The sequence below is a fragment of the Poeciliopsis prolifica genome, unplaced genomic scaffold (genome assembly GCF_027474105.1).
Source record: "Poeciliopsis prolifica strain line A6 unplaced genomic scaffold, Auburn_PproV2 SCAFFOLD078, whole genome shotgun sequence".
In the NCBI taxonomy this organism is placed as follows: Eukaryota; Metazoa; Chordata; class Actinopteri; order Cyprinodontiformes; family Poeciliidae; genus Poeciliopsis; species Poeciliopsis prolifica.
The window spans coordinates 1,341,252-1,357,418 of record NW_026562453.1 but is presented as its reverse complement, the minus strand read 5'-3'; the positions used below and the strand labels follow the sequence as shown (position 1 = coordinate 1,357,418).

The 16,167-nt window shown below is 41.7% G+C and overlaps 2 protein-coding genes across 2 annotated transcripts; one reads left to right on the top strand and one right to left on the bottom strand.

The window, feature by feature from the left end:
* Positions 1–1,322: 1,322 nt before the first annotated feature.
* Positions 1,323–3,528, top strand: nanp (N-acetylneuraminic acid phosphatase). The gene is made up of 2 exons (XM_055021722.1): positions 1,323–1,449; positions 2,439–3,528. The coding sequence occupies exons 1-2, from the start codon at positions 1,360–1,362 to the stop codon at positions 3,078–3,080; spliced, it is 732 nt and encodes a 243-aa protein (XP_054877697.1). The 5' UTR covers positions 1,323–1,359; the 3' UTR covers positions 3,081–3,528.
* Positions 3,529–3,650: 122 nt separating this feature from the next.
* On the bottom strand, positions 3,651–13,330 carry polr1b (RNA polymerase I subunit B). Its single transcript, XM_055021721.1, has 15 exons — positions 13,123–13,330; positions 12,118–12,285; positions 11,894–12,040; positions 11,308–11,440; positions 11,077–11,213; positions 9,870–10,093; positions 9,151–9,322; positions 8,801–8,972; positions 7,707–7,988; positions 7,377–7,510; positions 7,132–7,302; positions 6,891–7,047; positions 5,891–6,087; positions 5,295–5,545; positions 3,651–4,630 (listed from the first exon to the last, which is right to left on the bottom strand). Exons 1-15 carry the CDS (start codon positions 13,297–13,299, stop codon positions 3,748–3,750), a joined length of 3,405 nt encoding a protein of 1,134 aa, XP_054877696.1. The 5' UTR covers positions 13,300–13,330; the 3' UTR covers positions 3,651–3,747.
* Between the last annotated feature and the right edge of the window lie 2,837 nt (positions 13,331–16,167).

Here is a 16,167-nt window from a genome sequence, read left to right as displayed (position 1 = left end):
CAGTCTAAGTTCCTCAGTCACACAAAAATCAGCTGATTCATTGTTAAATCCTGGAAACCAATGGAAATAATAGTTACCTCTCTAAACTTTAAAGTGTTTCATGTACTAATTTTGTTTATTTATGTTTTTTTGTCCAACTTAAAATGTTTTAGTTAATTTGTTATGTAATTTATTAACATTTATTTAACATGAGGAGGACAGAGAACCCAAACTTTATACTCAAGTAAGATAATTACTAATAAATGGAACATTGATCAACATATTTGATGTTTATTGATTATTTTGATAATGCCAATCAACAAAATGTTTGTGACTGTATGATGTTTTCATGAATAAAGCACTTTTTTGCTTTCTTATCACAAAATTAACTCTTTTCTTTCTTTTTGCTCGCCTGTTTTCTTTGGGTTGTTTATTTAGGGATTGGCCACAAATTCTTCAAAACTTCAAGAGAACTAGCGTGATAACTAAACATTAAAATTTAAATATTTTAATCCCAAACCTACTTAATTACAACCTTTTAAAATCTATGACTAAATCAAGTTTTCTTCTTGAAATTTTATCAAAATTAAGTGTTTGTATCAATTCAGGATAAAGAAAAACTGATGTATTTTAGTAGTGCTAGATTATTGTAATGGTGTTTTTACTAATAGTATCATATATATATATATATATATATATATATATATATATATATATATATATATATATATATATATATATATATTCAGTTAGCAAAATAAAAACTAAATATTTTGTCTGTAAACTAAATAGCTTTCGAAATAAATATCTAGTTTGGGAGCTAAATAGTTAGCGAGCTAAAAGTTTGGTTTGTAAGCAGTATAGTTTGTTAACTAAATATTAAGATGGACTTTAAATATATAAATATTCAGGTAGCAAGTAAAATGCTAAATATTCGATTTATTTCCTAAATAGTTAACGAGCTAAATATTTTGTTTGTAAATCAACTAGCGTGATAACTAAATATTAAGCTTTCAAGCTAATAATATTTAGCTTGCAACCAAGTTATCTATCTATCTATCTATCTATCTATCTATCTATCTATCTATCTATCTATCTATCTATCTATCTATCTATCTATCTATCTATCTATCTATCTATCTATCTATCTATCTATCTATCTATCTATCTATCTATCTATCTATCTATCTATCTATCTATCTATCTATCTATCTATCTATCTATCTATCTATTAGCGTGGCGCCATCTAGAGGAAAAATTGTGAAAATGCGTCATTTTGCCTCTGGAACTACAAATCCCATGAAGCACTTCACTTTGCACCGCTTCCGCAAAGCTGCGTTTGTTTTCCTGGTTGGCGTTGGATGACGGTGTGCTTCAGCAATGGAGGGTGAAGCTGTGAAAGCGATCCTGTTTGACTTGGACAACACGCTGGTGGACACGAGTCGCGCCGGAGAGGAGGCGCTGAAGGAGGTGATGAAACGGTTTCCTCTTCAGTCAAAACTTCCGCTGATCGTCTCCAGCTAAAGTTCTCGGTTTGAAGTCTACAACCTGCGCGTTACTTGCTTTATGGAGACAACCCGCTGACATGTGCAGTATTTTACTTATTTACACGGCGTAAATTAGGAAGAGTCGATATTTAAACGATATTTGGGGAGTGAATGAAGACTTGGTGTCCGCTCCCTAACAGACTGCCGGCGCACGACCTGGAAAGGAGTTATGACGACCGTCAAGGGAGGAGTTTTCCTCCTAAAAGCCTGGAAAAACTCTTGTTTTCACGAGAGGTGATGGCTTATTAACACAACCCAAATTATACACAGTTAATATCTATGTTTGTAAAACAACATTCTAAATAGCTGAAGTAATTTAATGCAAAAAGACATTATTTAAAATCAGCTGTTAAGACTTTAATACCATCCTGGTTGTTATTTTAATATTTTTTCATGTTCTTGAAAATATATTTTTTAACACAGGAATACACAAGCAAATTTCTTTAAACAAAAATTAAACTCAGAGGAACATTTCTTTAGATCTAAGTATTCAGTTTTTTCTCATGTAAATTCGCCTTTTCTGTGCTATTCATTATTTTTATTGTCACGATTAATCACTTCAGTGCAAGTTTGATTTTTCATCAGACAGAACCAAAGTATGTGTCCTCTTCTACTGAGTATCTAAATATCTTTCAGAAAAGTTCTGTTTTTTGTCCAATTGATGATTGATTACTAAATTGAGTTATTTTAAAAAAAAATCGATTAATCACAATTAATTGTTTCAGCCCTAATCTGATTTCTGTCAAACAGAATCAAACAAAGCTTAAGCATCTTGATGTAAATGTCTTTCAGCAAATGGAAATTTTCAGTACAACTGACGATTAATTGATTACTAAGTTAGTTGATGATTGTTTTCATAATCAATTAATCACAATTAATCGTTTTAGACCTATTGGTTTGTGTATTTTGCAGACTGGGGAGCTTCTGAAGTCCAAACTGAACCTGGACGACGACACAATCTGCAGCATTTGTGATAAGTTCAAGCTGAAGCTGCTGTGTGAGAGCCCCGACCGGCCGCCCGGCACCTCGCAGGACGACATCCGCGTGCGCCACTGGGCGGAAAGCATCGCAGAGACGACAGGAAGCAGTGCCGCATCCGATCTGGCTTCTCGGTGCTACTATTTGTGGAAGAACAGGCGGCTGGAGCTTCTGTGCCTGACCCCGGAAGTGCGCGACCTGCTGAGGCAGCTTCGCGCCCGGTACAAGCTGCTGTTGCTCACCAACGGCGACGCTCGGACTCAGAGGGAAAAGGTGGAGGCGGCCGAATGCGAGGAGTTCTTCGATGCCGTGGTGATCGCCGGAGATCACGCCGAGCAGAAGCCGTTCCCGTCCGTCTTCCAGCTGTGCTTCGGGATGCTACAGGTGGAGGCGCAGGACTGCGTCATGGTGGGCGACTCTCTGGACACGGACATCCAGGGCGGGGTTAACGCCAAAGTTCGTGCCACGGTGTGGATTCACAGAGCGGACGGGTCTGAGCTGGACGGTCCGGTGAAACCAGACTTCACTGTCCCGTCTGTTCTGGACCTGCCGGCCGTCCTGGCACAGCTGCAGTGATGTGAATGTGAACAGATTGCTTCTTAAACCTCCATGTTTACAAATATTTTCATATTTTATCAATTTTTTAACACGACAATGAGTGAATCATGAAGAGGTGTGCTGAAGTTTACCTCCAAAAAGTGGGCATTAAAGTCGTTAACATGAAGATTTAATTATTTACCTGTTTTTGTTCAGTGGTCGAGTGATTATACAACTTAGATCAGTAAATAAGCTAGAAGTAACAAGAATGGAAGAGTTCATTGAACTCGTTCATTTCCAGGCAGAAGCTTTTATATGCAGGGTTTCCCTCAGTGTACTATAAGCCTGGCGGGCCACCAGGCTTTACTTGTGCCCCCGCCAGGCTTAGCAATGCTAATTTATTAGTTTTTCTTTTGATTTCCCATTAAATGTTATTTTAACAACATTTTAATCTGATTAAAATGTTATAACTTGATATTGTGACTATTTAATTAGCAAGCAAAATATTTAATTTGCAAACTAAATAGTTTGTATTTAAATGTTTGGAATTGGAGCTTCTGAAATGTTCAGCTCAACAAGCTGCTACTAACAATGATTATGTCATAAAACTGCGACAGTTAAAAATCTTTTATTTAAAGGTCAAAACATTCACTTTAGCGCTACCTGATAAACAGCTGCAGAGGAAAACGGGTTTTGATTGTTCCTTTCACTTCACATCCAGTTTCACTTTGATGTTCATCGCTGCCAGTTCAGCCACGAAGTAACGGAAAACGTACGGAACAGACACGGAGTCCACGGAGTCGCTCCTCCCACACAAACTGCACACCGTCTTCCGGTGGCGCATGGCCGACCAGAACGGCGGCGGCTTCTCCAGCAGCGGCGACAGCAGGCTGCCGCAGTCCAGGCACACCTGCGCCACGGAGCGGTCCGAGCAGTTGAACAGCCGGTCCTGCAGCAGGAAGGACGAGCCGTGGGCCAGCAGCGCGTCCCGCTCCATCTCTCCGAACCGAATCCCGCCCTGGACGTTCCTTCCTCCCAGCGGCTGGTTGGTCACCTTATCCCGCGCTCCCGTCGTGCGCACCTGGAACTTATCGGACACCATGTGGCGGAGCCGCTGGTAGTACACGACGCCGATGAAGATGTCGGCCTCCAGCTCCTGGCCGCTCAGCCCGCTGTAGAGCCGCTCCGTGCCGTAGTAGTTGTAGCCACCGGCGCGCAGCATCTCCCCGAAGTATTCCAGCGCAGAGTTCTGCTCGGAGAAGGTGAACGGTGTGGCGTCGTGGCTCAGGCCGTGCATGGCGGCCGACTTCCCTGCCATGCTCTCGATCAGCATCCCGATGGTCATGCGAGACGGGAAGCCGTGCGGGTTGAAGAGGATGTCCGGGCTCATGCCGCTCTCGGTGAACGGCATGTCCTCGGCCGGCCACAGGCGGCTCAGGATGCCCTTCTGGCCGTGGCGGCTGGCGAACTTGTCGCCGATCATCGGGTTACGCGGCACTCGGACGGTGATGCAGACACGTTTGAAGAGACCGGATCCTGTGTCGTTGCTGCAGACCTTTATGTTGTCAACGACACACGCCTCTTCGCTCCTACAGACACAAAACAAACAGTTAGTGCTGTTTTTAATCTGATCATCTGGAAAATTAAAGCTTTTGTCACATTTCGACTGCTGTGATTTTCTCCAGAGTAGCACTACAACATATTTTTACTCAAGTAAAGGTTAAAAGAAATTACTCACGTAAGACTGAAAAACCGTTTGGTAAAAAGTGTCTGGCGAATTTCTGGTAAAAACATTTTTACTTTTCATTCAGTGGAAAGAAAATCCAGAAGTTTTACTAAAGTAAGAGTAAAAATACTTCATAATAAAAGTTGTAGAAATGTATTTTTTAAAAAGTCACTCAGGTGATTGTAGTTGAGTGAATCTAACTAGTAACTACCCAAATCTGGTTCTCTTTCCCACTGCACTGTGTCAAATGGACCAAACTGAAAAACTTGTTCCCCTCCTCGCCTGTGGGGGCACCGCACCAAGAACGACTGAAGAAAACAACAAAAAACTTTCTGGAGAAATATGAGCACAACTTTCTTCGCAAAATGTAAACAAAAATGGAGTGGCGTCAAATTTCAGCAGCTGCTGGATTTCTCTTTTGTCTTCACAGATTATCCGTCTCTCAGTAATTATCACATTATGGTGACGGTTTTAACGAGTATTTAAAACAGACGAGTTAGTGTTTGTTCGGGGCATAAAGCGGTGACCTGTAGAAGTGGACGTGGCTTTGTCCCGTGTTCAGGTTGATGTAGCTGTAGAACGGATCTCCGCGCCGAAGCACCGACCCGATGCGAGGCAGCCCGTCCGCGTCCAGCTTCCCGTTCACCTTCGGGTCGCCCGGCTTGGCCCCGAACACCACGCCGTCCTCTCCCTTCACCTTGTCCGCCAGGTCCACCAACTCTGTCTTGTAGATGCTCCCGTGAGCGAAGCCTCTCTCCCACGATGACTTGTTCACGATCTAACAACATTGAGGAGCGTCAAACTTTTTCAGGCCGATTAACCCGTTTAACAAACAAACACGGACCACCTAACATGAAACTACCCCGCATCATGTTCATATATATAACCTGAAATGAGAATATTAGTTCTTATATCAGTTACTGACCCGGCTTTAAGCCTTTTTGCCCATTATTACTTCTAAACACAATTCTTTTGTAAGCTAGCTGTGCGCGTTGCATTTTAGCTGACGTCACGGCCAATAAATGGTTGTTTACATGCAGTACCTGACAGACCACTAGAGGGCACCCTGGGACCACAGCTTGATGAAACTGCTACACAAACCAGAGCGTTAACCGGCGCTTACCATGGCGTCCTCCATGTCGTAGCCCGTGTAGGAGATGACGGCGACGACGGCGTTGGTGCCGCTCGGGTAGTTGTCCAGGTTGTAGTGGTCGTACATGTAGGGCCGGACCAGAGCGCTCTGCGGCGTCTGGAGCCGGTACAGCTTGTTGTCGGAGCGATCCGTGAAGGAGTGCAGCGGAAATCCCATCGTCTGCTTCCCTGCAGTGGAAAATGGCCGATTAAACAATTCCCCAACGCTGTGCTGTCCCTCCAAGATGGTTTATTTATGATTGTTGCGGCTTAAAATTAGGGATGGACTTAAAGTTAAATCTCTGAAATACAACAAAACTGGTGACTTTTCCTGTTTTAGCAACAATGTTTTCTCCGTTATTTTATATTAAGTCAGATTTTAAGCATGTAGTAAAACTTTAAACCGCTGCTGTGTTAGCAACCCAGAAGGTTGTTGCTAGGTAACCAGAGAATGAGAGCGTTGCTAGGTAACCAGAGAACGAGAGCGTTGCTAGGTAACCAGAGAACGAGAGCGTTGCTAGGTAACCAGAGAGAGAGACAGTTGATTCCACCAGACTAGCTTAGCTCACAGAGATGAGACTTTATTGATCCCACAGGGGAAATTTTTTTCGTCCCAGCACAGCACACAATAAAAATGTAAATAAACAATAAATAAAGTAATAATAATCATAAACATATAACAAAGAAAACAGTCCAGACCGGCAAACTGCAAACTGTCATCATGGCACAAATTGATATAAAGAATTACAAAGTCTGTTTTTCAGTAAAATCTTGCTGGATGCTTGTGGCTTGGCTTATTATGAAATATAAAACTTACCATGTTGTACTTGACATTTTCTGTTTAAGAACATAAAAACCTCATCCTAAAAAATACTACAATAGACACATTTGTGCCATTCTTGAATTCCAGTCAAGGCCCACAGAAAATTAACCAAAGGGCCACAAATGGCCTTTGGGCCACGGTTTGGACAGCCCTGGTGCAGCCGACTCACCCATCTGGCACTGGTACATGTTCCTGGGGCTCTGGTTGTGGTCGGAGTAGGGGATGAAGTTGGCCACCACGCTGAGCATGCTGTGGGGGAAAAGCTCCTGGTGCGTGCTAACGCCCGGCTCTATCTCCGCCTCCAGGATCCCCACGTTGAGGTAAAGCTGCAGGCGAACAGCGTGAAGCTGGTTTAGTGCTGCTGGTTCCCCAGAAACAGTTTGAAAATATGTCAAGAAGGCATAATTTACCTGTTCAAACGTGCCAATAAGCTCCTGCTTCCCAAGAGCCAAATTCTGGACGGGCCGCATCATGCGGCACGGCGTAGTGAAGAGGAACAGGCCAGGATACAAACTGGGCTTCCCAGTTTTAGGAACCAGGATGATCTCAGTCCAGGGAGGAACTTTCTTCTGTCCCAGAACCTTAAGGAAGAGTTCAGAGGTCAAGTTTAGCTGGAAAAACGACCAGGAGGATGAGAAATATTCATCCAAGTCACCTTAAAGCGGCGCAGCGAGTCGGCGACGGACCGAGCCAAATCAGCTTCGACCCAACCGACAACAGACCCATCCAGAACCACCGGGTAGCAGTCAGAGAAGGCCTGACCCGGAGGACCGTCCACCGGGGTGACACCTGGAGGGGGGAGAGACATAGGGGAAAAAAAGAAGGCAAAAGAAAAATGGCAGATTGAAAGAAAGAGACAGAGAAAAAAAGAAGGGAAGAAAGTAAAATAAATAAATAAAGAATGAAGGAAAGAAAGAACGAGAGACAGGAATAAATAGAGAGAAACAGAAAGAAAGAGCAACAGAAACCAGCGGTGTGTCCTCACCCAGCGAGCAGAGCAGCGCCGGCAGCGTGGTGGTGTAGGCGGTGGCGGTGACGACCTCGCAGCTCGCCGTCATGTGGTTCATCAGGCCGCAGGGCTCGCCGTCCGGCGTGTGGACCGGACACAGGAAGCCCCAGGACTCCGGCAGCAGCTTCCTGACCGACGTCGTCCTCATCTTGGCGAAGGCGGCTCCTCTGTGGACGCAGCGGAAGTGCGACAGGTAGCGGATGAAGTTCAGCTTGTCGGCCACGATGCACAGGCCAGTCATCTGCAGCATGCCGAGACCTGGAGGACGAAATGACCTTTAACCCCACAGAAAGAGCTTTCCTCTAATGCCACTTCAAGTGACCTTTTATATTTAAAAGTAACCATTAATTAGGTACAATGAACCAAAGTCTTAAATCAGAACTAGTCGGATTTGATTTTAGCATTTTAGTTCAACTGAGGTTAGCAAACGAAACGTTAGTCAACATGCTAGCGATAGCCCTGATAGTAATGTAGCATTTTAGCTAACATAAGCATTTTAGCTCATTTTACCTTCTGAACAGATGTTTGGATTCTAAATGGAGTGAATCAACGTTAAACATGTTAATGATAGCCCACGTAGTAATGTAGCATTTAAGCTAACATTAGCATTTTAGCTAAAAGATGTTTTTATAAATTTATTATTAATAGACAAAGTCAGTGTTAGTCAACGTGCTAGTGATAGCCCTGACAGTAATGTAGCATTTAAGTTAACATTAGCATTTTAGCTCATTTTGATATAAAACTAATCTTAACATACAAATTAAATAAATATGTGCAAGTCAACATGCTATTAAGAGCCCACATAGTTATGGTAGCATTTAAGCTAACATAAGGGCATTTCTTTGTTTCGACAACATGCAAAGAATTGAACCACAACCTTCCGTTAGTGCAGCAACATCTCTGAAACTCGGACTTTAAAAAACTACTCTTTTCAGTGGTAGCAGCTGTTCTGGTGGCTGCTAAACTTTAAATTAGCTACTCATCCTCTCCCAAACATTAAGATAATTCCTTTAATCTCAAGTTAAGCTAGTTAGCTAGCGGCTTTTTCTGGTTGTTATTGTTGTGCATACCCGTTTTGGAGTGCAGGTTCCCGGTGGCCAGCAGATATTCAAACGGTTTGGTTAAATCCGACCCCGTGGATAACAACTTCATCACATTCTCAGTGCTCAGTTCGCCGGTCAGCTTGGTCCCTCGCTTATCGAAGGAAATCTTTACCGATGTTAGCCACATCGTTAGTTTCTCCTGCGGGAGAGATTCAACAAAGACGAGGTTCACACAGGTCTCCTGAATTTACAAGTTATTTGTGGGCATTTTCAAAGGAAAGAAAACAAAGTAAGACAGAAGAAAAGGAGAGATGAAGGAAAGAGGGAAGCATACAGAGGAGACAGGAAGAACCCAAATAAGGGTGGGTGGGTCTGACCTTCAGGAACATGAGGTAGAGCTGACCTGGAGTCAGAACCTCCTGGCACATCAAGCTGTCAGGGTTCTCCTCCATGCACTCCTGCTTGGCGAAACTGAAGAGCTTCCGGGTCGAGAAGCACAGCAGATAGAACTTCTCCAGGTCCGACTTCAGGTGGATGCAGACGCATTCACTGCACACAAAACACAGTTTCACCATCATTTTTATTTCACAACTTTCCTGCTCTACCCAGGCAGATGATGTCACCGCATAACTCAACCCTGCAGCTCTACAGCATTACATTATACTTTTAAAAAAAAAGTATTATCTGATAAACTGGCTTGCCATACTGGAACGTCTAGAAGGACGCGAGTATTGAGGAAAAGTTTAATACTTCGAGTCGCTCGTTTCGGGAAGTCAAACTCATTATACGGGTTGGGCAATAAATCAATAACATTTTATCAATATCAATACAAAACACATCAGACAGGATATTCAACAATTAATATGTAGACTATTCACTGAACTCTGATCCAGAAGCTAGCTTGGTGGAATCAACTGACTCGCTCATTCCTTGGTTGCCTTTAAGCTGCAGCAGCAGCTTAAAGTTTCTCCTCATAACTGCTTAAACCGCCACAAATTGAACATCCCTACTTTAACCAGTAATTCTGAAAATTTCAATAAAAGACCTGAGAGCTTTCTATAGGGGTTCTTTGGACATAATAATAATAAGTGCTTACCTTAGCAGAAAGTTGGCGCATTGCTCGTTGGTGTACCACTCCGGTGTGCTCAGCTTGACCCGGAAGCGTGCGCCCAGGTAGTCGAGCACCTTGCTGCGGGTGGTGCAGCCCTCCTCCGACACCATGCGCAGCATTTCTGACACGCACGTCTTATAGAAGGAGTTGTCCTCGCTGCCTTTGATCAGCTCCTGGTAGATCTGAAAATCTGTGAAGTCCACCAGAGCCTGAGCAAAAATACAAACTTAAAATCAGGAGGGCACCGACCCACTTTTTCCAATACCGATACCTGAGGTCTAGTATTCTACTTTATTTGTTGAAAATATTTTGGACCAGTCCCAAAATTTTAGAGTTTTTCATAGCAAACTTTTGACTTTTGAAACTCAGAAATTTCCAAGATTTTATTTTATTTTTTTATTTCTGTGACTAAAAATTTCTGAGATTTTTCTAACAATTTAGCAACACGGCTATGTGGTCGACTCAAAAGATTTCTTTTTGTAAAACACAGACATCAATATAAAACGCCTGTTAGGGTCTTTGTGGATGAAAAAAAGGAGTAAATACTGTCAGAAAATAAATTAATAAAGAAAGGAGAAAAAAAAGGAAAAACCTTCAATTTCAGAGTTTAAAATGTTTTAAATTTGCTGATAAAAAAACCCTGAATTTTTTAGATTAAGATAAAAAAAAACTTTGGAATTTCTGAGTTTGAAAAGTCTACAATTTCCTAGAAAATTTCAGAAATTTTGATATTAATCTCAGAAATACTTGATCTCTCTCAATCATAAAAAATATTAATCTCTCTCAATTTTTGAAAAAACGCAAATATTAAAAACTAAGGTCAGAATTTTTCTAGAAAAAAGTAGAAAATTGTCCACTTTTGAGAATTTTCTTTTGAAATTCTAAAATTTTCAGGTTTCTCTATCAAATTTCTGAAATTTATCTCAAAATTTCAGTTTTTTTTTCCAGAAATTTACTCCTTTTTTTTCTGACACGCCGTCATATAAACACAAATGTATTACAAATGCATTTGATAACTTTTAAACACACCAAGAAAGTGCAACTAGGAATTATAAATACAACGTAAAATAAATAGAATCAGACTGAATAAATCTGCATTCATGGATTTGACACATGCAATAGAATTTTATCAGTTCCAATACGGTTATCGGATCAGTACCGGTTATCGGATCGGTACAGGTATCGGCGTTACCTTCAGAGCGAAGCCGAGCGGCAGGAAGAACAGCTCCTTCTGGTAGATGAAGTTCAGCATCACGGTGCCGTTCTCCAGGTAGTGGAGGTTCATGTTGATGGCCGAGTGCTCCTCCCTCACGCAGTGCAAGGAGATACCTGCCAGCAGGGGGTGGGGCTTGTTCTTAAAGGGCGGGGCTCGTTCTTAAAGGGACGGCGCTTGTTTTTAAAGGGGCCGGCTTTGCATCCTTACCGTACTGGGTGTATCCCTGACCGCGGCTCTTCCACTTAGGCCTGCACATGGCGACCGGAAAGTTCCTCCTCTGCTGGATCAGCATGCGGATGACCTTCTCGATGCCGTTCATGATGAAGTAACCTCCCATTTCCTGCCAAATCAAAGATAATTAGAGGGATTTAACTGGAACAACTCCTTTGCTCTTAAAGTTACAGCTTTACTTCATAAAATCTGGACTTTTAGTGATTTATTTATAATATGAAATGATTATGGATGTCAAATTGCCCCCACAGCATGATGGTGCCACCACCTTTGCTACATAGAACGTTGTTAGGTATGAACCTCTCTAAGATAGTGGTATAAACCTGACTGCGTACCTGATGAATCTTTAGCATTTCATTCACTATGTGCAATGCACCAGCATGATGCTGCCACCACTGTACTTTAAAATTAGCAAAACCTTTTTGTTTACATCCAATAGAGTATGAATTTCTGCAACAGCTTGCTTTGTGAGTAATCATTCCACCATTAAAATAAGTCACTTAAAGCTTGAATCTGATTGGCCGTCATGCTTGATGATGACATCATGGACGGCGTAGCGAACCTCTGCCTCTTCATGATGCTTTACGAGCTCCTTAGGCGACAAGCCGTGGAGGTTGCAGAGCTTGGACTTCACCATGATTGGCACCTGACCCAGGGACTGCTTGATGATGCCTTTCGGGATGCCGTTGATCGCCCAGCTGATGTCCGCCTAAAACGAAACAATCCACCTTCAAACAGAGGTCAAAGGTTTCCTTTTTGATCCCGGTCTGAGGGACGGGGCCTCACCACCAGCTTTCCTCTGTAGGAGCACTTCCTGCCTCGGCACTCTGCGGGGTAAACCTTCATCTCGGTGCAGACGCTGCCCTTGCTGACCATTGGGTTGTGGATGGAGGCTTCCACAAAGGCCAGGGTCACTTTGTCCTGTCTGAACATGAACTCCAGGGGTGGGATGGCCTGAGAGGAAACACTGGGTAACATCAAACATGGCCGACTCGTAGCTAATAACAATACATTAACAACAATATGTAGCGGGATAGACATAATATCAGTATAACACATCTAGAAAATATTCAATATTCACTGAACGGCAATCCTGAACTGCCTCAAATTAAAATAATGGGAAAAGGTGATTTAATTAGTTATCAATTTAGTTTAATAAAGTGTACACTTTACAGATTAATCCCAAACAAATTAATTTTTTTGTGTTAAAATTAATCATAATAATAACGCCTTACAATTAACAATAACCAAAAATTAAACTTCTCATTTAAAAAATAATTATTATTTGTGCACTTTTCAAAAATAATTTCAAGCATTTTCAAGGTCAGTTGTCAAAAAATTTCTGATATTTTGAAATTATTGTTTTATTCTCAATAAAACAATTGAGATTATCTTATCTAAAACAAATTAGATAAAAACAATACAAATGAACTAAAAAAGGCAGTTTGAATTAACCCAACAAAACATGAATTAAACAATTTATATATATATATATATATATATATATATATATATATATATATATATATATATATATATATATATATATATATATATTTTATATATATATAACTTTGAGAAAATAAAAATTTTCTCAAAGTTTTCTCGCATTCAACAAATAGAAATAAATGTAATTAGTTAGTTTTAGTCTGACAGATGAAACTCTTTATGAAAATTGGGTATTAATTTGCTCTAATTTCACCCAGAATGACATAAAACTCCAGCTGAGTCGATATAATCCAGGATTTAATTACGTAAATCGCTGAAGCTCATTTCGGCCCGGTGACCCACCAGGACAAGCCGCGCGAGCCCCTCAGTGACGGCCCGGTTAAAGGACTCGATGTGGGCCTTGGTCAGGTCCTGGACGGCGGCCTGCTGTTCGTCCCTCAGCCTCCCGAAGCCTCCATCCGTCAGGTTCTTCAGACTCGGTCCCTGAGGCAAATTCGTCCACTTATCAGAAGGCTCCATGTTTCTGCTTGTTTACCACATGGACCTGCTGACACCGGAAGCACATTTCTGAGGCGCCGGAAGAGAAGCGGGAAGTGTTCGTTGTGCCTTTTCTGCCACCTTGTGGTGGTTCATAAACTTTCGCTCACGGCTCCATTCGGTAAATTAGTTTACAGTGGAAATAAGTTGACAAAGTCAGCGAATTATATGACGAATTCATGTTGAGAATGGCTAACATTTTTTTGGGGTTTGAAATTAGATCAGAGTGTAACGTCTTTGTTACAAACAATATTAGTTATATTGTATTTTTAGAAACATAAGCGGATTTTCTGCATTTTCTGCACTAACTCATTAATACCTACAGCTCAGTTTCACTTTCTTTAAGTTATAATAATAAGTCACTACTTGAATACTTTTTATCAAATTCCTTTTACTCTTACTTGAGTAAAAATAAGTTGAAGTAGTGCTACTCTTACTTGAGGTCTCTGCACACCTGTGATATTAAGAATATTAAGAAAGACTGAAAGTTTAATCTTTGTACTTTTAATAAATAGTAAATGGACCGAACTTGTATTGCGCTTTTCCAATCATTTTGACCACTCAACTCGCTTTGCACTAGAGTCAAACTCACCCATTAATATTGTTAATTTCAGATTAATACTAACTAAATATTAAACTAGTTTTTAACAGACGCGTGTTTTATGTTCTTTTACATATTTGTTAACGATAATTATTTTTGTAAGGATATTAGTCTTGAGAAAAGCAGTTTGGTTGTATTGATGTGGAGTTGTGGTTATTTGCGTTGCTGTCCAGTTGGAGGCGCTGTGGAACCAAGACGCTGTCGTGGTTTTGGGTGGAAAACGTGAGGTTCTTGTTGCTCCTGGAGGCTTTACTGCTGAGGTTGGGTAGTAGATAGTGGGGCGGTGTAAAAAAGATGAGGCGTGGATGCATCAAAAGACTGAGTCTCGCTGTATTACTCAGGCTGCGCTACAGCGTCTATTCACAGGCGCGATCCCACTACTGAGCGGCACGGGGGCTTTGACCTGCTCCGTTCCCGACCTGGGCCGATGCACCCCTCCTTAGACGACCTGGTGGTCCCGGGCTCCCCCAGGAGCACCATATCGATACCGAACTTAGTGCGGACACCCGATCGGCATAGTCCACTGCAGCTCAGAACTCCTGAGCTCAAACGATCCGCCAGCCTCAGCCTCCCGGTAGCTTGGATTACAGGCGCGCGCCACCGCACCCGGCGAACGCGGCCCTCGCTCAGCGGACATTTATCCTTTAGCACGGTGACGTCATCGCGTACAGATCACGACAACCAAACGTTTTTCTTTTTTTTACTTCTATCGGTTGAAACAGGAGACTGCTACTTATTTTATCAGTCATTAGAAACATCGGCCCAAGCAGGTCCATTTGTACATTTCCGATTACATTAATCCGAGAGACGTAAAAAATTTAGTTTCAAAAGTCAAAAATTGTTTTTCTACCAAATATTTTAGGCTGTGGTATGTTAAGCGTCTTTAATAAAACAACTACAATGTTTGGTTGTTGTAACCCAGCAGACGGCGGCAGTACGCGATGACGTCACCGTGCTAAAGGATAAATGTCCGCTGAGCGAGGGCCGCGTTCGCCGGGTGCGGTGGCGCGCGCCTGTAATCCAAGCTACCGGGAGGCTGAGGCTGGCGGATCGTTTGAGCTCAGGAGTTCTGAGCTGCAGTGGACTATGCCGATCGGGTGTCCGCACTAAGTTCGGTATCGATATGGTGCTCCTGGGGGAGCCCGGGACCACCAGGTCGTCTAAGGAGGGGTGCATCGGCCCAGGTCGGGAACGGAGCAGGTCAAAGCCCCCGTGCCGCTCAGTAGTGGGATCGCGCCTGTGAATAGACGCTGTAGCGCAGCCTGAGTAATACAGCGAGACTCAGTCTTTTTAATGCATCCACGCCTCATCTTTTTTACACCGCCCCACTATCTACTACCCAACCTCAGCAGTAAAGCCTCCAGGAGCAACAAGAACCTCACGTTTTCCACCCAAAACCACGACAGCGTCTTGGTTCCACAGCGCCTCCAACTGGACAGCAACGCAAATAACCACAACTCCACATCAATACAACCAAACTGCTTTTCTCAAGACTAATATCCTTACAAAAATAGTTATCGTTGACAAATATGTAAAAAACATAAAACAAGTGTGATTTAAAAAACTAAACGTTAACTATATAGAGTTTAAAGATTTATTAATATCCTTGATATTAACAGCTCATGTTTATTAAGTATTCACCTAATAAATAAAAATATGCTGTTAAGTGTTAAGTTATAAATAGTAAATTGTAGCGTCTTGTTGGTGGCTTTAATAGTAAGAAAGAAGAAAAATAATCAGTTATTTATTTTACATTTATATTTACCTTTTCTTTAGAATTTTAAATTACAAAGTAGAAACTTTGCTTTTGTTTTTAGATTTTAATAAATTTTCTTCAATTCACTCTTGAATTTTAATGACAATTAGGTGGTGGGGGAAAAAAGCTAATAAAACAGAAACTCCTGTCTTTTAGGGTTATCTTTTGGGGATATATTGTGAACATATTGCATGGAAGCACCTAAAATAGCTAAAGCTAGCATTTTGTAAATTACCTTTTAACAATGCCAACAAACACAGGAGACCTAAAGATTACTCAAACATGCCAGAAAAAAATCAAAGGAACAATAATCTGAGGGAATAACATAAATGACATAAAGCGCAAAAAATTAGTTGGCATAATAGACCCCTCTTTAATCTGGATTTTATTGTTAGAAAAACATCACTACCAACAAATATTTTTTTAGTATTTGCAGGTGATGTGTGTTGTATAAAAAATTGGCATCATCATAAGCAAAGATTTAAACAAAATA